At 38.5% G+C, this 24,930-nt stretch overlaps 1 protein-coding gene across 1 annotated transcript; it reads left to right on the forward strand.

Moving 5' to 3' along the window:
* The first annotated feature begins 21,557 nt into the window (after positions 1-21,557).
* LOC147640268 (uncharacterized) lies at positions 21,558-24,605 on the forward strand. Its single transcript, XM_086778744.1, has one exon. The coding sequence runs from the start codon at positions 22,591-22,593 to the stop codon at positions 24,280-24,282; it is 1,692 nt and encodes a 563-aa protein (XP_086634870.1). The 5' UTR covers positions 21,558-22,590; the 3' UTR covers positions 24,283-24,605.
* The last annotated feature ends 325 nt before the right edge of the window (positions 24,606-24,930 follow it).

Raw genomic sequence — 24,930 nt, forward strand, 5'->3', positions numbered from 1 at the left:
TTTTCATATTGGAAATATACCATGCCAGTATTATCTTAAAATAAGCATATTTCTATTAACCCTTAAATTTTCCTCTCTCTTGGGAGCTTGGAGCTTCTCTCTCTCCAACAACTCTTGAAGTTGATCTTCTCCTCTTGGTGGACCAATTGATTGGTTGGGGGCTTCACTATGCTAATAAAGAATCAAGCCAAACTTAGAGGTAAAATTGATAACACTGTTGCGAGCAAAATAGGTAACTGACGAGGGTTACCTAAAAAGATTCCCTCCAAAAATGCATGAAAGCTTTAATATAGCTTAAAAACACACTTTTTATAAAAGCACATCTAGAATTCCATGTGTAGATTAAAAAACTACATGAATTTTACCACTTTTTTCAAGAGAGAACATGTGGTGACCTCCATAGATTTATAAACTAATAATACTTTACATAAAAACAACTTGACTTTTAAATGGGATAGAAGAAGTCCCCACAACTTAAAGAAATACCAAAATTTTTTAAATTAAAAATTATTTTATAAATTTCATGAATGAAATAGACCTTTTTTAATGAACTTTCTTGGAACAAAGTTTACCACTATACATAAATATACAAATTATTTGACAAGTGATAAAAAAAGATTAGAATAGATAACATCATAGGCTCTATAGTTTATAAAAAACCCTACAATCAGGCTTGAATGTATTTCTAAACCCAAATAGCAAAGCCAATACAAATAATATGAAATAAAAGTTCTTCATACAAAGATGAGATGAAACTTCTTGAAGGTTTCTAGAGAAATAAACTAAAGCATGTAAAGTAGGCGAGTTGATAAATAAATTATGTAAAGTAGTAGACTAAAAAATCTAAACATCTAGGACTTGATCTAGATATTTCTCTACTTCTTTATTGGATTCATAATAATTTTCTTCTCCTTGGAGACCAGGGAGCATCAAAGTAACATTTTCATTTTCTATTAGAGATGGTAATTTCCCAAGCTCATTAGAGAGGGGAGGCATAGGTCATTTTGATGCTGGCTAGAACTTCTCATTAGCATCAATGGAAACTACTCCCACCTCTTGATCTTCATCTGGTAGTTCCATAGCACCCTTTACATGCATAGGAATAAAGGCTGCTTGGATCTGATCCTTTTCAAGTGCAATGTAGTTTCTCTTTCTCTTAATAACTACTGCACATGTCACAGTTATACCTGCAGTTTTAAAAAAATGAATATAAGAACTAACATACAATCAATAATAAGAAATTATATATTTAAATATGATTTCTTAAAGCTAAAATAAGTGTATACCAGTTCCAGAAAACAAGTCAAGTATCCAATCATCTGGCGTAGAAAATAGGTCAATCAAATGATTAATCAAGCGGCGTTGAGGCTTCTGGAAGGGATTCACCAAGGCTTTGGACTTAGTCACATGCCTTAGTTTTCTAGTTATTGCGAGAAAAGAAAGCACTATGGAGCATCTAGAGTCATTGACATGTGCTTTAACACATCTTGGCTCAATGTCATCCCAATAGCCAACCGTGATCATTTCAAAGGAACTTTTGAAAGGAAAACCAGGAACATGATCTATATTTGTTTTGTCCCTACAATCAAATTTAGTGAAACCTAAATTTAAAGTGTTTGAATAATAATGAAAAGAAACTAAAAACATAAGTTCTTGAAACCATACCAAACAAGAGACTGCGGACCATGTGCTTCTTTTCTCAGAGCTGCAGTTAATTGATGCAGCTTGGCTAGTGCTATGAAAGATCACAAATCTCCACATATTCGATGTAGTTACTACTTTAAAATTTTGTAACATCTTTTGAATTTCTTGATAGGTATATGCTCTCTCATCATTCGTAGAACCACTCATATTAAAACCATATGGGATATCAGCAATAACAAGACTGTGATCTTTCTTTGGAATGATATTCTGAAGATTATTTACATCCCCACAAATCACTTTATAGGATGCTGCTTTACTTTAAAACTCTTCTAGTTCATCTCCTTTAGTTGGAGCAGTATTTCATAGAAGGCGTCTTGCTTTTTGTTGAGCTCTTTCAAGGTGCACAAGAAAGTTTTGTGGACACTCTGATTCTTCTTGAAAGAGTGACTTTTTACCTTTTTTAGTTGGAGGCTTGTGTTGTTAGTAGAAAGTTAATATACAAGAATATAATATTTAGTGGCTCGTTTCTTAAGACATAACAACAATACTAGCATACCATCACATTTAAATCTTTAATATAAAAACAAAAGAATATTACCCAATCTCTGAAGGACAAGAAAAAATCTTTCAAAACTGCCTGAGAGCTAGACTGGGGATACTCTGCACGTACGTCATCCCAAATGGTGCAATTTAATTTTTTTATCATGATCTCTTACATCTTCATATAAACTTTATGGCTGTAAGACATATGTAAAGATAATATAAATATTGCATTTACATCAAGAAAATAAAAAATGAATAACTAAAAACTTTACTTACTTTTGTAGCTCCAAAGACATTTCATCAAGTGATAGCTCCTTTCCAAATGACACTAGCAGTGTTTGATCCTTCACTCCTTGAAGTGCTCGCCATGGCTTAAGCTTCATATCTTCTGCAAGGTCTTCAATTGATGTCTCCACCTTCTTACCCAACGACTTTTAGCCAAGACACTAGATTCATTTAACCCTTTAGAGGTCTTTTGCCCCTTCAAAGCTTTATTCTCCCACATTGAAAAGTTTCTGTTTTGAAGATCCCAAATCTATCCTGTACGAAAAGCAAGCTGAAATATAGGATCATACTTTCAGAGTCCATAAGAGATCTCCTCTTTCTCCACAAGAATCCCAACCTCCAAAAGACGTCTTCGTAACATGCCATCAACCTTTTGTACCTAATTTTCTCAATCTGGGACATCTTTGCACGGTAGTCATTATCATTATTAAGATCCCATGCAAGAAGTTTTGCCTCTTCAATCTACAGTGATGTAGTAAGGACTATTTCGATTTTCCTTTAATAGTTCCCTCCTCGCTTTAACAGAGTGTGAGCCCCCAATGACATAATAGTTATAATTCTGACATTCTACCATTTTAAAGCTATTTTTATTGAGACAATCTTGGGGGTCTACCAAAACAATAAATGGGACCACTGTGGCATGGGGATTTACCTTCATTTTCTTTTTAAGATTATTGACATGTACTATGTGAGGTTCTCTAATCTCCATTGATCTTCTACCAGATGGTGTATCAACAGGTGGTCGATGTATCTTTTCCATTGGCAAGTTTAAAATCCTACCATTGTGCACAAGTTTCTACTCTTTGATTATCTCCCTTATTTTATTTTGTTGAGTTGGGAGTGCACACGTGTGCCAAGCTCACCACTAGGAGTGATGATGTCAAGCTCCTCGTTGTCATATCTGAAGATACAAAATCCTCCTCACTTGACACATTGATGTTTTTATGAGATGTCCTCTCATCTCCAAAGCTTGTAGACATAGAAGTCCTTTTAACTTCTCTCTGTTTCCCTCCTTTCCCATGAGTGTCAAGTGCAGAAGACCTTGGAGGCTCTTGAGGGTGACCTCTAAGCTAGCAACATTAGAGGCTACAAAAGTCGGAGTCAAGAAAGGTCCTAAGCTCACTAACAAATTGTCATTTTTTTCCAATTCACAAGTTAGTTGCACAAGACCAAAAAGACCCACTTGAATATTATTTTGGCTCACTAGAAACTCTCTAATGCTATTCGTATCATCAACAATAAAAGAAACATCATCATCTCTCTCTTCCCCTGTATAATCCACCTTTAACACTTTGCCACCACAAGACTTTTGACCTCTGAGAAGATTACCCTTGCCAGAGTGCCTAGAAATGATGAAAAAAAGACCACCATCGAGCCCAGAAAGACTCCACTCATGTTGAAGATAAGCAAGAGTTTTAATTGATGTACCTGCTATTGAGAGTTGAGGTCTATCTTTTGGTGCATTTATAAAACCATGAGTTCTTCTTGGGGGTACATAATAATTTGTTGTCTCTCACTGGAACAAACATAGGATCATCCTCCTTCTAATTCTCTTCTTCATCTTATCAACAAAGGATGGTGATGAAGCTTTAAATCTCTTTCGGGTGAAGGCTTCAATCGTCGCAATACCCCGGGGAAGAAAAGTGGCAATGGTCCCTAAACCTAGTCGAGTTTGAGTTTGTACTTCTTTCTCTGTAAATAACATCCAACATTGTGTTGGTATGCTTGACATCTGCAGCACCATCTCTCTTCTCATGTTGTTGTGAAGCCTCCACTTGTTGGAAGAGGGATCTTTTCCTAGGTAAAGTAGCAGCTTGGGCTTCCTTTGTAGTTTTTTTAAAATGTTGCCTTCTTTGTAGCTTGTATTTGAGAAGGTGAATCAAATTCTGGAGCCTCAATGGCAAGCCTCTCAGAGGACTTTTTCATCTTGTCACCCCTACTTTATAGATAAAAAAATAGATTTAGCAAAATAATTATTAGTTGGTTCAATCAATCAAATCCAAAAAAATCAATAAAGTGGAGCCAACCATTAAAGTGAGCAACAATAAGGCTATCACAAGCAGATCAAAAACAAAAATATGTAGAAAATATAGCAAAACAAGCTTCTATAAGACAAGAAAATGAAATCAAAAGACATTAAAAGTAAAACAAAAATTATTCTACTTCTATATGATTTAAAAAAAGAAGAGTTTAAGAATGAATTAAGAAATAAACTAATTTTTGTAGAAAAAAGGCAACAAGCAGGAGAACATTGAAAGAGAACTTACATTGTTGCAAAGTGGTATGGAAAATCAAAGGGAGAGATGAGAAGGGATGAACTTGTGGGCCTAGATTTTGATGCAGCACATCGATGTGGTTGCTAGATCATTGAGGGCATAGGAGAAGGAATAAGAATAATTGTCGAGATGCACGGTCCTTTTAGGAGAAGATTGAGTGTAGATTGTTCTCAACCTTCAGTTTACATGCAAACTAGATGCACTGCATCGAGTTCATGGGGAATTGGATGCATTATAACGGAATCAAATAAAAGAAAAAGTGAAAAAGTTTGAATGGAGAAGATCTCACCTTAGATGAAGGTCGCCTTCTCTTTTGTCCACCATATTTGTGTTAACGAATTTCAGTAGTCACAGTGTGGTATAGAAAACGTAGAGAAGTGGCGTAGCATGAAATCAAGCAAAGATATTGCCCATTGTGTAGAAAAAGAGATATCAAGAAGATATGCACTAGCAATAAAGTTCCCAAGGAGAAAGCGATGGTTTTTTTGGACTGAAGTGCTTTTAGGGGGATTTTACTAGTAAAAAAAAGAAACTTTTGAATTATTAGATCATGGTCACTATTTTTGGCATGCTTATGTAAGCAAAGTTGATGCACCGCATTAACTTCTCCACACAAACTCGATGTCGTGCATCGAGTTTGTGGTAAACTCGATGCATAACATCGAGTTTTCATGGAGAAGTTGATGTAGTGCATCAACTTTATGTAAGAAACTATGCTTTTTTGGGCTCGCGGTCACTATATGAGTACAAATTACAGAGAAAACCAATGAGGTTTTACTATGGCCCTTCCGGCCGAGGGGTGGGCCACCCCCCGGACCCCCTAAGAAGGGGGCATGCCCCCCCCCCCTTCACCCCCTAGCTATGCACCCTATCGGGTGCCTATACGTTTGTGGTCTAACTGCACGAGGTGATAGTGCCTCTCCAGATATAGCTCTTCTATCGTTAGGTTTAGAAATAACTTGCCGTACATACATTTAACCTAACTAACATTGTGCTAGCTTAGTCAAAAATCATCTCATATAAATTCCCTAAAAAATAAAGAGTTCTTGCATTGCATCAACTTCTCCATAGAAACTTGATATTGTGCATAAACTCGATGCATAACATCAAGTTTGTGAGAAAAAGTTTATACAACTTTACATAATGGTTTTTAAAGTTTATACACTACATCAACTTTTAATGTTGTGCATCAACTCGATGCATAACATCAAGTTTGTGTGAAAAAGTTGATACTGTGCATCAACTTTGTTGTTGATGCAATGCAGCAACTTTTCATACACAAAAAAGTTTTTAAAAGTGGATGCATGTCATAAAATTTTCCACACCAACTACATGCTGTGTATCAACTCAATGTATAGCATCAAGTCTATGTGGAAAAGTTGATGCAATTCATCCACTTTTAAAAACTTTGTTTGTGTATGCAAAATTGATGCATCGCATTAACTTTGCCACACAAACTAGATGGTGTGCATCACGTTGATGCACAAAATCACGTTTGTGTGGCAAAGTTGATGGAATGCAACATCTTTGTACACACAAACAAAATTTCTTAAAGTTGATACACTGCATCAACTTTGCTACATAAACTTGATATTCCGTATATCAACTCAATACAAAACATCAAGTTTGCGTGGATAAATTGATACAATGCATCAACTTTACGAACATTGTTTTCTTAACAAAGTTGATAAAGTTCATTAACTTTGCATTAATAAACAAAACTTCTTAAAATTGATGCATTGCATCAACTTTGTCAGGTCACCTTAATGCTGTGCATCTTCTTAAAGTTGATACATTGCATCAAGTTTGCAAAGCCACCTTGATGTTATGCATCTTCTTAAAGTTGATACATTGCATCAACTTTGCCAAGCCACCTTGATGTTGTGCATCAACTGGATACAAAACATCAACTGTTTATATAGAAACTTGATACAAAACATCAACTGATGCAATGTATTAACTTTTATACATAAATAATTTTTTTAAAAGTTGATACATTGCATCAACTTTGCAAACACAAATAGAGTCAACTTAATGTTGTGTGTATCAACTCGATGCACAGCATCAAGGTTCTATGCCAAAGTTGATGCAATGTATTAACTTTGTGTACACAAACAATTTTTAAAACTTATTGTGTGCTACTCTCCTAATATATAAAAAACACTAAAACTGTGTCCATTCTTTGTGGAAACTTTCTTTTAAGAAAAATACTTTAGAAACTTTATTTATCTTTTAAGATTTATTTCAAACTAGTTGTTGTTTATTAAAATTTTGTTTCATCGGTAGATATAAGTACATTCTATAATAGTTTTTCTAACATCGAAGTTAAAACATCCTATAGGTTCAAACAAATATTAATAATTTTATGCCACACGACAACAAGCAACAAATGATGGTAGTGATGAACATGATGCCTTTGGATACCATTGAGCAGTTGACATCATCTCCAATGTATCGAGGTAAGACCTACCATGGGTTGAAGCGAAAAGCATTCTTGTGTGCAGATAGACAATTAAAGGATGCATTTAAAATAGAATGTTGCAAGAATGTCTAGCAAAGTTTGGATTGCAAAAGTTAAAGGCATTACAAACACGTTATTTTGACATGAGCAGTGGAGAGCATGATGCGCTTCTTAGAGGTCTGCTAATACCTTGTTTACATGGAAAATTTGAATATAGCCTTGGCTCTCATTTGGTATGTAGGACAGCCTTTAAGGTTGCTTTAAGTCTTGGAAATGTATGGCTTGAGAGGGTGAAGTGCAGGACCAAAAAATGGGGTAGACCAAAGCCGTTAGATCCTTTATTATCTATAGGTCCAACGGGGCAAAATGCTTTAATATGGCTTCATTGTTATTTTAAGTATCATGTAGAATGTATGCCCTTTGCTACCCTAGCTGACGATGATGCTGTAAAACATCCATTTTGGATTGGCAAGGTAATAGCTATCAACAAAGATGAAATTGGTGAGCATACATTATCACTAACAGTGCACTAGATGAGAACAACTCATGCAAATGCATTCGAGGGAAAGTATAGCTTGGAAATGTGGTAAATACAACAAAAGGAAAGGGTAAGCACAAGAGGGGAAAGAACGCTGCTAGCACTAGTGTACTACCACTTAATGAGGTAGATATTTTGGTGTATGACTTTACTCTCACAAAAGCAGGCTACTTGAGAAAGTCAACCATTTCTATTTTACAAGAGAAGATCCCTTGCTTCAATAACTCTGAGCTTGGTAGCACATCCTTGGGTGTGCTAACATGACAGCGAACCCAAGGAGTCTTAGCTTCAGGTGTACACATAGAAGAAAAAATGTCTTTGTGCATAGTGATGAAGAGGATGCCTTGTCTACCTCCTCTGAGGAGGAAGACACACCAACAACAAGTGATGGTGATGGTATAGATAGAAGTGTGATGATGAGGAGCCATAACTATGCCATGAGTTGTATGTCTAAAAAACAACAACTTTTTTAGAGTTGTATTAATTACTTTTCTAGATTGAAGATGTCAATGACAAATGGTCTCTATTTTGGTATATTTTATAATACTTATTGTTAGATTTTAAGTTGTAATCTCAAAAAGTAAGCAAAACCATGTCTTTTTTTCGTTCCATTTTTTGTAAAAAATGCGTAGAGTAAATAGTGTCATTTTTGGGTGGCATTGTGCGCATGCATAGACCACTTTCAAAAAAAAGGTAAAACTTTAGCCTTTTTTTATGGAATCTTTGAAAGATGCTAAATGTTTCTCGTTTTCAAGAAATATTACATAGTTTGCCCGCAACAGCGTTTGATTTATATGGCTTTTTTCAAATTATCTCAACAATGACTTTCTTCTTCTCAACCCCTCTCAAGCTTGAGAAGCTTTCAAAATGCTAGTTTTAATTCAAATCAAGCTTTCCCTAAGTTTCTTAATGTTTGATTAGCATTAAGTTAATCTTTATGCTTATTTGTAATGCTTTCTTTAAGTGGATCTCTCTCTAAAAGAGTAGCCATCTTTATGGCTAAATCTCTTGGAAAAGGATGCTTCTCAATGATATTCTCTTAATTCAAATCTGAACTCTAGGCTCGATGAGCTAGAGGATAAGAATTGATATTTTCATGATTTTGGATTGTTTATGAGTAAATAAAGATTACTTTAATTCAATCTAAATGAGTAAAGGATTATCCTAGTAATTGGGAAAAGAGAAATGTGTAAATTAACTTAATCTAGTGGAATAATCATAATTATGTTTATAGTTATGGTTAAAATTATGCTTTGAATACATAGTTTGATTCTAAGCATAAAATAAAAACTACTATCATATTTTCATTACAAGCTTTTATTCTTTTAGGAAATTTTGAGAATTATCAGTAATAGCAGCGATGGTAAATTTTTTTAGAAAATAATACATATCTTATTTTTATGCATAATACTAAAAGAGGACTTCCTACCATATTCTAGGATTAGACACCTTATGCAAAAAAGAATGATTTTCATCATATTCATGGAAAATAATTTTTTAGTATTTATACATAATTATTTGATTATGAGAAAAGAGCAATTTTTGATAAATTTAATTTTATGCAAAAAGAGGAATTCCCATGATTTTTGAGATCCAAACAATTAAATGTTCCAGAGGAATTTTTGGGCATAATTCAAATTATGAGTATTTATCATTTTTATTGAGAAATATGGGTAGATTTGATTTTTGTAAATCCCATGAATCTTTTATTTAAAAGAAGAATATTGAATATATCTTATTTGAGAAATTTGAGAAAGAATGTGAAAATATCCATTGACAAATCTTGGATAATTCTTATTTAGAAAAGGGAATCTAGAATCCCTGGTGGGGGGATCAAGGATCCAATAAGTAAACGAAAGTTCAGAATTAGTTCTCATTAATGAAGCTTAAGGAATAAAAATACAATACATAAATACTCTTTCTAAGTTTTTACTATTCAATTTTGATAAGATTTAATTTCTCTTTTTGGTATGTGAAAAATTGGGATGAGGACAAACTAAATAAATTGGGATGAGGACAAATTGAATAAATTCCTAACTAGGAAGCTGAGAGTCAACAATTCCCTTCTTAATGATGCTCTCTTTATTAGGTATACTGAGGATGCCATCAATAGACTGAGAAGGAAAATGAACTCTGAAGGATCATGGAGGTCCTTTGCTAATGTCATCCAAGCTATCATAAAAAGGGTGGGGAAACTGAGAGCCTATGAAATGAAGCAAGGGAGGAAAAATTCGAGTGAGCAGCTAGAATGTCTTTCTTTTTAAAAAGACATATTGGAAAGTTGACTCAGGATGAGATTCATTTATACATTGAATGCCAACTTAGATTAAAAGAAGACTCGGATGAAAAACGAGCCAACCTCAATCTTGGGGCCTTTAAAAGGAGAACCTTTTCTTCTCTAGAAAGAAGCCGAATAATTACCTATTCAAATTATTAGATGAAAAAGGCAGCAGGGCAGTGGTAGGACTTATTAAAGATGAGAATGGGAAGGAGCTAGGAGACATGGACCAAATAGCAAGAAAATGGGTACAGTTCTTAGATTCCACTTTAAGCCTGAAAGAGGATGGTTCCAGAAAAAGATTTCAGGCAGTTGAAAACAACCTGCTAAACCTTGTTAAGCAAAGTATTGATCTGACAAGGCCAGATGGATGCAGAGAGAAGTGGAGCTTGAGGAATGTTGGCTAGCTCTTCTCAAATTGGGCAAGGAAAATTCCCTTGCATGGGATGGGCTATCAGTGGAATTCTTTATATCATTCTGGCCCTCTTTAAAGGATATAGTTTGGGGTATATGTAGGGAGGCCTTTAGCTCTGGATCCCTGGGCAAAGACCTCAAGGAGGGAGTGATAAAGCTCATTCCTGAGCAAGCAGCCTGTAAACAGATTTAACTGGAGACCCATTACTTTTAACTCATTGTTATTTACAAAATTCTTGCCAAGGTTATTGCTGTTAGGATTTCTCTTGGCCTCCAAGACGTAGTCTCCAGGAAACAATATGGTTTTATTAAGGGAAGATCCATCTATGACAATATTCGGGCAGCCATGATAGGGAGGGTGGTAGCCCAAAAAAATGACCAGAAATGTATAATGCTCCAATTGGACCTAGAAAAGACTTATGATAGGATTCATTGGTCCTTTGTGGCTAGGGTTATGGAAAAATTAGATTTGGCTTCAAAATAGCCTCTTGCAGCTTCACCCTATGTATTGGGGGATACTCTAATCTTCTTCTAAATGGTAGGCTAGTAGGGGGATTTAAAATTAAAAGATCAGTTAGACAGGGCTGTCCCCTTGCTCCTTTGCTCTTTGCTATAGCCTCCCACCCTCTCATTTTGTGGCCCTTGAGGATGCTTGTGAAAAAGGAAAAACAGGACTCAAGCTGAGGAGCAGAGAGCAATTAGTAATTCAATGTTTTGCTAATGACTCCTTGCTGTTCCTTAGGGAAAACAGTAACAATGTAAGACATGCATTGATTATAATCCAGGAATTTACAGAGGCCTCTGATTCTAAATGCAAAATTTAGAAATCCAAAATTATTAGCCTAACCGGATAATGATTTTGACCTTGATAGATGGGGATATGAGGTGGTCAGGAAGGCAAATCATTAGGCACTTGGGAGTTCCTTTTGGAGTGGAGATTACCAACAAGCAATTATCTGACTGGGCCTTAGAAATATTTTTCCAGAAACTGAAGAAATGGGAAGGGGTTAGGGTTCCATTCCATGACAGAGTGACCATTTGTAACACCATTTTGAATACTTACATCATGTTTCTTTGTCATCAACTTCAGCAAAGCCCAATGGAATAGAATCATAGCTCCTCTGTAAGGGACTTCTCATGGAGGAATAAAAGAAGTAATAGAAGAGTGGCAGCCTGGCTAGCGTGGAGAACAAGGCATGCATGCCTAAATTGGAAGGAGGCTTGGGTATACTTCATCTCCCCACCCATGCCCTAGCTAGAATTGCCCTTCTCCTACCTAAATGCCTCCTGCAAGAAGAATTTTGGTCTAGAATGCTTAAGGAAATGGTAGAAGACTCAGTTGTTCTTCAGAAAGGCGGATGGATGGGTATGCATTGGAGAAACAAGCTCCTCTCTTTTGCCCCTCTCAAGATAGCCAACTCCCCCTTTTACAACTTCCTATGTGGGAAATGGAAGGATGTGCTAGAACTAATTCTTTGCGATGGTTTCCCAGAGCCACATCAAACTCCTTCTTCAACCTTGGAATCTGGCAGTCCCTTAATTTTAACCCTCCTTTGGCTCTTCTTAATACTATTGTGACACAAAGTTGGGGTTTGGACTTCGGTCACTTCTTAGAATCAAAACACACTTGTACGAAACCTCACAGCCTCCTCACCTCCCTTTCTCTCCCTAGGTTAAGATAAAGATATACACATCAAAGGTGAGATCATAATTCATGGAAGGAAAGATAAAAGGCTCCGGAGAAGCAAGAATTTCTGCCAGTCTTGCACCTCCAAACAAGAGGGCGATTCTTTGTTTTGAAAGAAAATCTTCCGACTCAGGATTATGTGAACGGAAACATACGAGGAATATTGGTAAGGTTCATCCGTTCGAATTGGACGATTTGGTCGGAACATATTAAAGCAAATGAATATAGAAATCACTTACAAGAGGATAAAACACATGGGATTGGCCTTTTGATAAGAGATTAAGAGGAATTAATCATGATTAAGAAGAAAGAATGGCCAAAAGTCTATAAAAACAGAGATACACAGAGAATTGCAGTTTTAAATCCATATAGACTATGTAAAAGAGGATTACATATGTGCGTAAAGCTTGAAGAGAGCTTCGCGCCTATATAAAAACTTTCAAAAACGGACAAACGAGCGAAAAGTTATGAGCATTTTACTACAAGACTATAAAACTGCCAAAATTCGCCTAAAAGTTAGCAACTTTGGGAGAAATTCTGATCATCAATGAAGTAAAGGATTAAGAAATTAGTTACATGATTGGAAGGAGCATATAACGAGCTTCCTAGACATATGATCAATTTTAGAAACCAATACCCGAGTGATGAGCATGAAATTTGGGTATTGGACCACAAAAACTGCACTTCCCTCTCTTTGCATGAAACCTCAATTTTCACAGCCTCTTGCCTCTCATCTCCTTCATGATTCAAGCTAGAGGCTAAGGGTTAACATTGCTCAGCAGACAATCGTAAAGATTTACCTATGGTCCCCAAAGTTTTTCCATATGCTCATTACCGCTAAAACCATTGGTACCTCCAAAGGAGGGCGGCAATAAGGCAAGGGCTACGTTGAGAAGTCACAGGCCCACCAAGATTTAACTCCTTAAAGAGGTCCAAAATTGGGTTAAGCATGAGGAGCTAATGCTAAATGAGACATTCACATGTAAAGAGAGTGTTTGAATAGGGGTTTGAAAGATAAGAGAATGGCAATGACACAAAATGCTCAAGCAGTCCATTAGTTTTTTCTACTAAACCATTACATTGGGGATAATAGGGAGTTGACATAGCATGCTTTATTTTTAATTTCTGCACCAAAGCTTCAATCAAGTCATTCCTGAAAGACCTCCCCCCATCCGTAAGGATTTCTAATGGACACCCAAATCGGGCACATATGTATTCCCTGAGAAAGGATACCACAGCCACTGCTTTATTATTGACCATTGCCTTTGCTTCTGCCCACCTTGTTGCATAATCTGTGGCCACCAATATGTAATACTTCCCATGTGAGGAACGAGGAAGTGGGCCCACAAAATCTAATCCCCACCTTTCAAATGGACCATATGTTGGGATAGGGTTTAAGGGTCCGGGAACGAATTGCTTATGCCCATATGCCTGGCATACTTCACAGCTTCTGCACCACTCATAGACATCTTTGTTGAGTCGAGGCCAATAATACCCTATGTTAAGGATCCTCCAAGTTGTGCTGGCTGAGGCAAAGTGACCTGAACATTCATAACATAATTCCATAATCCTTTTAGATTCTTCCAGGCTTACTACCCTCCTAAGGATCTTATCCTTACCTTGCTTGTAAAGAACATCTCCTAGAATTGTGTAAGGATGAGCTTTTCTGGTAAGCCTTTGCTTCTGTTAAGGATTCAATCCAGGAGGGAAGTATCCTGTATCTAAATAGTGTTGAACATCTTGGAGCTCAGGCCAACTTGTATCCATTAATGCAAGAGTAGCTACTTATTCATCAGCCTTTTGATTATCCTTCCTGTTAACATGCACAAATTTACAAAACTCAAAAGCTTCTTTCAACTCCATTGCCCTTTTATACAATTCTTGGAGATTAGGACTCCTTGCCTTATATTCTCCTTTCATTTGTCGGATGACCAATTGCGAATCTCCTTTAACCTCTACCTCTTTGATTTCATCTTTTATGCAATCTTCTAATCCCCAAATTAATGCATTGTACTCAGCCACATTATTTGATATAGCCTTTGGAAATTCCCTACCCTTGGCCCATACCTCTTTTCCTTCTGGATTAAATAAAACTATCCCCCCAGCCCTACATTGCCTAGAAGGGCTAAAGGCTCCATCAAAATGCATAGTGAAAGCAGTTGGTGGTGTCTCCAAATCTTCATATACTTCTTCCTTTGCTCCTGTTCTTTCTTCCTCTTCCTTCCTTGTAAGCAAATCTGCAAGAGAGGCCGTAGTGGTGTTTTCTGTAATAAAAGTGAAAGAAAATTCTTGAAGCTCACAAATCCACTTTACAAACTTCCCTCCTGCAGGATTGGGTTTACGGACCAAGAATTGTAAAGAAGGTTGAGATGTGAGGAAGAAAAAATGGCGAGGTAACAAGTATGACCTGAACTTCTTTACTGTAAAAACAAGAGACAAACCACCTTTCTCCATTTCACCATACCTCTCCTCGGCATCAGCAACGCGACGAGTTGTCGGCTTGCATAATACACTGGTTGCATATGCCCTTGCTCTCCCTTTTGCAAGAGTATAGCACCCACTGAATGTGATGAGACACTTGGGTTCACATAAAAGTCCTCCCCCCCACCTAGGAGACTGCACAATTGGACTTTGACTCATGCATTCCTTGAGCAAACAAAAAGATTGAATTTGATCGGGCCCCCATTGGAAAGAAACATTCTTCTTTGTTAACAGATTTATAGGATACATCTTCTCAGAGAACATGTCAACAAAGCGTTGGTAATACTTTGTTTTACCCAAAATCCTCCTTACCTCCCTTACATTGGTAGGTGGTGGGAGGGCCACAATTGCCTGCACCTTCTCAGGATCCATCTCTATGCCTTCTTCTGAGATAACATGTCCCAAGAGAACCACCTTCCTTCGTGCCAAGCGGCATTTTCCAGGATTAAGACACCCTTTTGCATCATCAATACTTTGCAAGGCCAACCTCAACTTTTCCAAGTGATCCATTCGGCTTGAATAAATGCAAAAATCATCCAAAAAGACCCTTATAAACTTTCCCAAGTAAGGTGCAAATACCTGACTCATGAAGCGTTGAAAAGTTGCTGGTGCATTGGTCAAGCCAAATGGCATCACCCTATAGGCATACACTCTCCAAGGTGTGATAAATGAGGTTTTCCTTTGATCTTCTTCACAAATCCGGATTTGAAAGTATCCAAAGTATCCATCACACACTGAATACAACTCATGACCTGCAACTTTATCTAAATCTCATCCTGAAAGGGTAGAGGATAATAATCCCTCTTTGTGCATGAATTCAGAGGGCGAAAGTCCACACACACACGCCATTCCCTTTATGGGAGTGACTACAACTGGGAAAATCCACTCTGAATTCTCTACTGGAAAAGTAAATCCAGCTTCAAAAGCAAATTAGTTACCTCCTTCTTAAGCACCTCCGCTTGCACTACTCCCAAACGCCTTAGCCACTGTACCACTGGCTTACTTTGGGGCTTGAGATCAATCTTGTGCTCTACTAGGGTAACTTGACGTACTTGTGAGTAGTTGTTTGCAAAAAGGTTAGGAAATCCATCCAACATTTTTAAGTAATCCTCCCTTTCAGTACCTGCTATGGACTCATCAAGAAGAAGTTCATTTTGTTGGTGAAGACTAGTGAGGTCCACATCTCCTTTCTTGCACATCTCCTTTCTTGCACATGGTTGAAGAAGCTTCCCCTTCCAAGGCTCCATTGTCTTTAGCATCCCCTCGATCCCTTCCTAGGGAAAGACCAAATGCAACTCCCTCCACCTCCCCTTCAGAGATGGAATCCTCGGAGCTACCACTACTTGTCTCCTCTTCATTGGATGACTCTGACTCTGAATTTTCGGAAGTTGAAGGTTCACCTCTTACCACTTTCTTGCGATGACTCTTAATGTTGTAGTGGACCTTCTTATTCTCACCTTGTAGAATAAGATCATCTGTCTCCCACTTTTGAATTGCCTTCACTTGGCGAAGCCATGACCTACCCAATATCAATGGGTAAGCCCTAGCATCAGGCTTTGTAGGAATGACCTGGAAAGTTGTAGGCACAGAAATACCACATACATCCACTCCCAAATTCCTGACAATTTCTAAGGTTTTCACCCTAGTATTATCAGCAAGTTTGATGCGATAGGGAGAGTTAGAAGAAGACAACTTTAAATCGACATCTTTCATTGTTTTTTCACTCATGACATTGATTAACGCACCTCCATCAATGTATGCATTAGAAATTGTTTGTCCCTCAATGATGACATCAATCACAGGCACATCATCTCCTACATCAATATCCACCTTTTGAACCATAGGAGTCCCATTATCCCTCTTCTTCTTTTTCTTAGATTCCCTTGTGCTAGCCAGCTTACCCCATTCCTTTCTGAGCTTTGGAGAGAGTACCAAAAGCTACCCAAATGTGATTTGTGCCATTTTCTCCCTAAGATCTGTTAAGAGGTCATAACTAAGAGATCCTTGTCCAAGAGGAAAGTCAGATTGTCCAATTTTTCTCCTAGACGACTTCTTCTTCTTATTATTTTTCTCCTCTTCTTCAGATTTATCTTCTTCTTCTTCTTCTTGGCTCCTAGTTTTACGACCCCTTTTTGCCATTAATGGCATCAATGTTTCCTCTGGCCTCTTTCTTCAAAGCAATACGAAGAGCCTCTTTAAAATTAGTGGGATCTTTGCTAAGAACTTTTCCATGCAAGCGGGGATCCAAAGCCCTGATAAACTTGCTCATCTTAAGGTGCTCCATTGCTAAAGAACTCTTTGAATCTTCCATAGAAGGTGAAGAAGAAGAAGCAACAACATGTAAAGCAGCTTGTTGATATTTGATGAATAAGGCTTCATACCTCACTGAAAAGGCAGAAACTGACTCTCCTTCCTTTTGGAAAATTTGATCCAATTGCAATAGTAAAGCATTTGGTGACTCCACTGTCCCAAATCTCTCCTTCATTGCTTTGGTCAACCTTTCCCAATCATTCTTAGACTCCTCTGGCAAAGCCTCATGCCAAGTTAAGGCCACACCCTCCAAGAAATCTAGAAGTATTTCTGCCCTCTCCTTCATAGACCAACCCGTCAAGCAGCATGCTCGGTTAAACTCTCGGAGATAACTCCCTGGGTCTTCTCCTTCCGATCCTTGGAACACCGGAATGTTGAACATCTTGCACCAAAAGATGAGTAGCAACAAGGGAAATTTACTTTTTTCAAAAAAACTTTCCTTTAATAATGCGGGACCTTGAGGTTAAAATAGAATAATTCTAAGTAAAACCTGCCCGCTGTCTCCCACCAAAAGATGTGACACAAAGTTGGGGTTTGGACTTCGGTCATTTCTTAGAATCAAAACACACTTGTATGAAACCTCACAGCCTCCTCACCTCCCTTTCTCTCCCTAGGTTAAGATAAAGATATACACATCAAAGGTAAGATCATAATTCATGGAAGGAGAGACAAAAGGCTCCGGAGAAGCAAGAATTTCTGCTAGTCTTGCAGCTCCAAACAAGAGGGCGATTCTTTGTTGAAAGAAAATCTTCCGACTCAGGATTATGTGAACGGAAACATACGGGGAATATAGGTAAGGTTCATCCGTTCGAATTGGGTGATTTGGTCGGAACATATTAAAGCAAATGAATATAGCAATCACTTACAAGAGGATAAAACACATGGGATTGGCCTTTTGATAAGAGATTAAGAGGAATTAATCATGATTAAGAAGAAAGAATGGCCAAAAGTCTTTAAAAACAGAGATACACAGAGAATTACAGTTTTAAATCCATATAGACAGTGCAAAAGAGGATTACATACGTGCGTAGAGCTTGAAGAGAGCTTTGCGCCTATATAAAAACTTTCAAAAACGGACAAACGAGCGAAAAGTTATGAGCATTTTACTACAAGACTGCCAAAATTCGCCTAAAAGTTAGCAACTTTGGGAGAAATTCTGATCATCAATGAAGTAAAGGATTAAGAAATTAGTTACATGATTGGAAAGAGCATATAAAGAGATTCCTAGACATATGATCAATTTTAGAAACCAATACCCGAGTGATGAGCAATTACCGATTGAAATTTGGGTATTGGACCACAAAAACTGCACTTTCCTCTCTTTGCATGAAATCTCAATTTTCACATAGCCTTTTGCCTCTCATCTCCTTCATGATTCAAGCTAGAGGGTAAGGGTTAACATTGCTCAGCAGACAATCGTAAAGATTTACCTATGGTCCCCAAAGTCTTTCCACATGCTCATTACCGCTAAAACCATTGGTACCTCCAAAGGAGGGCGGTAATAAGGCAAGGGCTACCTTGAGAAGTCACAGGCCCACCAAGATAATAACTCCTTATCCCACTTATCATGAATCATCAAAGAGGTCCAAAATTGGGTTAAGCATGAGGAGCTAATGCTAAATGAGATATTCACATGTAAAGAGAGTGTTTGAATAGGGATTTGAAAGATAAGAGAATGGCAATGACACAAAATGCTCAATTGAGGAGGCTCATTCCTTGATTTGAAAGGGAGAGGAGGGCTCCTTTTATAGGTGGAGAATCACCCTCTCTTCCATTGTTACAAATTACAACATAAAAATCTTCAACCCTTCAGTGACATAAGGGTAGATAAAACCATTATATTTGAAGATAGAATGTTGTTATCAAGGTAGCCGCCAAGCCGCCGCATCACCACGCCGTTATTCCATTGTGGGCGCCGCAATCTTCTTGGACAAGCTTCCACCTTATTACCATTGAGAAACCATCAAAATATGCACAAAATTGAAAATGAAAGATATCATGTCACACTACCCTTTCAAAAATTGAAAATGAAAGATATCAATTTTTCATGTCACACTACCCTTTCAAAAAGACTAAACAACAAAGACTTGATGAATTTAGCAGACTCTTGGGATTGGACTGTAGCTGGATGGAAGGATCTTGATTAGCTAGTAATTGACTTTGATCTTCTCCCAAGAGAGAAATAGATGGCTGGATAGATATTGGTAGAGATTCAGGAAGTCTGGGTGTCTACTGCTGAGAAATATGGTGCCATGGAGCACAAGAAAAGTATGGAGTGAGTGTAAGAAGGCACATCACCACATGGAAGAGAAAAGCTAAGTCGTGCTCTCCTCATATAAAAGGAGGACATTTTAAGCAATGGAATACAAGCATAACATCTTAAGTCTTTATACAAGTTTCCATCTTGTAACCTAACTAAACTTGAGTCTAAACTTAATTAGCATACACTCATCACAACGAGTCTCCTTCATTTCTATCCACCTTAGATTAGCATGTTATTAGATTAAATTGGTGTGTGATTGATTAGGGTGTGTAGTTAGGAGAGCTCGATCCATAGTTACAACATGGTATCAGAGCTTAGGTCTTGCTCTCTTAATTTAGGTTTAGATTATTAGCAAGTGATTAGTATATTTGATTAGAGCTTGATTAGTGATTACGAAGTAAGTAGAGTTTCCATATTCCCATTCATTGTAGTGTAGTCTTATTCTCCAAACAAGTAAGAGCTCTAGTGTATGCAAAGTAGTCCATTACTATGTGATAGCAAGAAACTCAAGAAGAAAATAGTAAAGTCACATTAAACCGTAGCCTTCAGAGAGTAAAAAACAAGGAAGGTGCAGGAAACTTAGACAACATTCACGTAGTAGTATAGAAAAAACGTCTATCTGTAGAGTTGAGAGAAGCTGAAGCCGTGCATTAGAGAAGTTGCAGTCTTGTCTGGTGTGTCGTGTAGCTAGCTAGAGGCTGCCCAGCAGCACAAAGAGGGGAAAGCAAGACCTGTAGCATCATTAGAGGAGGGCAATGCAAATTTGTGAAGAGGAGAGGAAAATAAGCGCGGCACTCTAGACCAAAAAGCTTCTGTTTGCTGCTGAAGAGCCGAAGGAGTGGTGTAGCCCCAATAGACATGTGTTGCATCAGCGCCACAGCTATGAGCGGCAGTTGCGTAAGCAGATAGGAAATCCAGAACGCCATCACCATCGCTAGCAGTCGAGACACGTAACAACATAAGATAAGGATGAAGTTATTATTATTATTATTTTTACTAATCACCATGGTTTAGTGTACTTAATTTGAGTTGTGCTCCAGGTTAATATTATAGGATCCACTAGTTCTACTAAACACCATGGTTTAGTGTAAATTAGATTAAGTTGCCAAGTGGTTTGGGGAGGAACATGGGTTTCCTTCTTAAGAACCAATGAACTATACCAACGCACCCAGCGCCATGCAAGGTCATATGTTTTGTAGGGACATCGCATAGATGGCCGCCGGGACCATGTGAAACGACGCTACAAGTAGGAGTTATGTGTAATGATCAAAATTTTGAGTGTTTCACACCATTAGCAAAGTATTTGATAATAAATACATATATTATATGAAGGGGATGTGACGCTCATCGTGGGCAGATTGTTTTCCCGGGAACAATTTTCTGCCAAAAGTTGCAGCATCTTGCCATGTCGCCCACGACGAAAAAGGGCGTGTACGGACCCTCCTTAACTGTCAACGCAGCAGAGCGGTTCTGCTAAATGTGGAGGTGCGCACTTGCGCAGCGTGGGAATCGATGTGTAACGGCCACGCAGCGCATTCTAAAATTCTAAAATTCTAGCCAGAAGAACTCTTAAATTTAAATTACGAGAAAAATACATCCTATTTCCACCTCATGCCTGTGGATACCATGTATATATGTATGTATGTATATATATATACACGCACAAAATATATATATATATATATATTATTATTAGGAACGTCGTGAACTGATAAATAAAATAAATGCCCGCATACGTCAATTCGTCCCGCATTTTTATTTCCATAAAAAAAAAACCTTTTTAATCGGCTTGTCAGACTCCAAACTTTTCACGTGCAGATCTCGTGCTCTGCTTCGATCCCATCAACTTACCATTTTTCAGATTTTAAAACCTAAATTCTTATTAATTAATTAATTAAAAATTTGGGGCCCCCATGATCTTTGCATTGGAGAGGCTGCACAACAAAACAAGCAAATTTCCTTTTTTCTGTTGGCAGTTAATTTAAACTCTAACATAAATTCTATTCTCATTAGCAATTATGAAAAATCCAGCCAGTTTGCTTAAATTTTAAAAGAATTAATTAACTTCGTGCACATTTTCTCAAAATGATTTTATGAGCAGCTTTATCTGCCAAGGTTTTTTTTTTCCTTTTTTTTTCTGACTTTAAAGCCCTCCCACGTGAACCTCTGCATCACCACAGGAATCTACCCCGCCTTTTTTCAACCGCCTAGCAATTCACAGAAAATGTCTTGATTCTGATTGACACAAAATATATGTGACAGCAGTGCAATCTCTAATGATAGGATAAAAACTTCTAAACTCTCGCATGACCCATAACTCTTTTACTTAAATCTCGAGAAGTTACATGCGTCCCGTACAAAAAAATGTAGCTTTTCACATGCTTCGGTGCAGATTTTACACCTCTATTTCACTTAATTAATCAGAATTATGAGAAACTACCAAAAAGGGTTAAAAAGCATTCAATTATCAGGCAATTTGCTATTTTAGCAGGTACATTGTATGTGATTAGTTTGCACTTACAGGTGCTTTCTGTGAGGCTCTGCAACAATACTCATCATTGTATGTCCAGCTTTTTCAAAGCTTCTTGTCACTTGGTGAAATTGTGAGCAGTGAGCACTGAGCACTTCTTTCACATACAGCAAGCTTCTTGAATCTTGCAGCTCTGTTTCTACCCATCTGGGCTGACAACATCTCTCACCAACCCTCTCATGCTTTCTTACACAACACTTTTCTTCTGTGAAGGGCCAATTTTTTATGCACATATTCATGTCCATGATACTTAAACAGGGCCCCTTACCCACAGCGTTCCATTGCTCACTCCAAAGCAATCCAACTACCTCACACTACTTTTATCATCTTTAATCTTCGAAGCACTCAATGGCTAATGCTTAGTGCAGTTAATTTACACACACACACACACATTCTCTCTCAATTGCTCATGCGTTGAATTGTGTCAATCGCTCTACCTTTGCTCTTTCGTAGTGCTCTGGAAGCAAAATGCTCCTTAACCCATCTCATCAACCCTAGTTTTTGCTTCTAACTCAAGCTGCTGCAGAAAAATCCTCATGAACCCATCTCTGCAATTGTCTTGGTTTTGCCTCTACGTACCTGTAGGAGGAAACCTTCACAAATCCATCTCTCTAGTTGCCTTCGCTTTTTCTTCTGAGAGAAACTCCTCACCAAACCTCTCGTGTCTTAGTTTTCCTCCCATATAAGAGTCGAAGCAATTTTGCATCAACCCAGCTACCTAAGCACTGCACAATCTCCATAAGCATGGAGCTTCGTGACGACACCTACAGATCCAGGTGGGGAGTATAACCTCAAAGAAAAACTTTGCAGCTTTGAAGAACTAGAGCAAGAGTGGAAGCTCAGGTGACCACTTTCACACCACTTCCACAGTCAGGCAAGGATGCAGGAGACGCTCACATTTCCCACAGTGGGCTCTCCACACCACAGGTTTGCCTTCTCCCAGGCTTGCTACACTGATTACAGTGAGAGATGCAGCCCCGTGTCCACCCCTTTTGTGAGTGCCCCATCCAGCCCAGGCAGGCATGGCTTCTACTTCAGTGCCCCCACAAGCCCACACTGGGCCCACACATCAGGGTTCATGGCAAGCCAGGGCACAGTTATAGATTACCCATCTGTAATACCCATATGTTGGGAAGACAAGCCCGGGACACCTCGGCGTAGCTGTGAAGGCAAAACCAAGGTTAGTGGTACAGATGAGGCTGGTTCGTTTCTGATGAATTCAGATTTCGAGTTCAGTGCCCGGTTTGCCGAGGTTGATGACCCATCCATGTCGCCTACCCCCATGTCATCAGCCAATGAGCTCTTCTGTAATGGCCAGATCAAGCCTCTTAAGCTGCCCTCGCGGCTGGAGAAGCAACCATTTTTCAAGAATCACATCATCATTAATGAGCATGCATTTACTGCCCAGACAAGGGCATTTGAGTTTAACAACAGAGGGTCATTGATGGTGGTGGGCTCTGGCAGCTCCCTCCCAGCACCGCAGTCTCCTCAGTTTTCGTCGACACTCAGTTGCATCACAGGTGGTTCTTCTACATGTGGCATTTCTGAGGGCAGCTCTGCAGCCTCTGCTGCTTGCAGCAACTCTCTTTCTGCCCCTCAATCTCCTCGCTCTCAACTCAACAGAGTGAAGGAGGTCATATGTGGGGCTGGCAGAATTGAGAAGGGTTTTGATTCATCATTGGGCACAGCCATGGAAGGTTCTAGGGATCTAATGGAAGGTTCCAGAGAAGGTTCTAGAAATTTAATGGCTTCTATCAGACACAGCATTCAAGCTACGGGTCATAGAAGGACAAGGTCTTTCTCTCCATTGAGGATTTTTCACAGAGAGGACCGGCCACCATCGTCTTTCTCTCCATTGAGGATTTTTCACAGAGAGGACCGGCCACCATCGTCAAAGTTTTTTGAGCAAGAGGGTACACTGTCGCGGGATTCATCTGTGAGTGAAAAAAAACAGGAGGACTCCATCTCTGCACAGAAGATCTCTAAGAAGTGGACATTGAAAGATCTGCTGCACAGAAAGAGTGGGGGAGAGAACAGATCCAACAGCAGCATAGCAAGCTCAAGGCACGGCAACGCCCCCATGGATTCAACATCATCAAGAGAAAAGCAGAGTACAAAAAGCACTACTCCAGGGAGGTCTTCAAGTGAAAGCTCTCACTCTTCCTCCTCCTCACATTCATTCATAAAGGATAGTATTGCCATTGGCAGCAGAACAAGGACCCATACGGGTGAGAATATCAACAATAACAATAATATCAATTACATTAATGGCAAGGGGAGAACCCCTATGGGTGATAGCACTAATAATAATAATAGTAATAACAACAACAATGGCAAGGCAAAGACCTTAGGCCAAAAGGGTACGAAGGCTCCTTCTCATCAGAAGCCCAACAAGGGCACTGTCTCTCCCCATGAATTGCATTACATGATGCATAAGGCCCAATCAGAGGAGCTCAAAAAGAAGACCTTCTTGCCATACAGACAAGGGCTTCTAGGCTGCTTGGGATTCACTTCTAGAAGCTACAGGACTGTCTCCACAATCTCCAAGACTTTGCAATCTGTCTCTGGATAGTTGTGAGGATATTAATTATTGTATATGATATAATGTATTGCACATGATGGAGCTAGTCTTTGTGTGATGCTTTTGTACTCAGGAGTCAGGGGCTGTATTTGGCTCCATTAATTACTTACTCTTTGCAAGCTTTGCAAAAAAGAACGAATCAATGCATGAGTTGGGTCTACGAACAAGATTTGTAATGCGTTGGTAGGAGTCCAATCAGCTACTATTGCAAACGTGGCAACAAATCAGTGCTCTTGCATGATACTTTGCAAGCAAACAAGATAAACTTTTGTCTGCAAGGGGCCTGCCTTTGCTTTTCCGTGTGTGTGGACTTTTCATTAGATTCGTCTGCTTTCAGCTCCTATCTTGTGCATCGATGGGATTAACGCTCCTCTGAGAGAGAGTCTTACCCCCATAATGTAAACTAACTGGTTCTGAGGGGTAGGTGTAAGGCTATTCCCCGTCCCTTTTGTGGTATGAAGTTTTTGACTGTATACATATGTGCCCACATATGTATATATATGTACATACATATGCATGTGTATGCAGGTGTGTGCAAGCATGTATGAGTGAGTGTGTACATGTATGTGTGTTTGTATACGCTCGTATATATTTGTGTACGTGTATGTGTGTTAGTATACGCTTGTATATACTTGTAAG

Source organism: Cibotium barometz, chromosome 3 (genome assembly GCF_041138505.1).
Source record: "Cibotium barometz isolate CiBa-2024 chromosome 3, ASM4113850v1, whole genome shotgun sequence".
Lineage (NCBI taxonomy): Eukaryota > Viridiplantae > Streptophyta > Polypodiopsida > Cyatheales > Cibotiaceae > Cibotium > Cibotium barometz.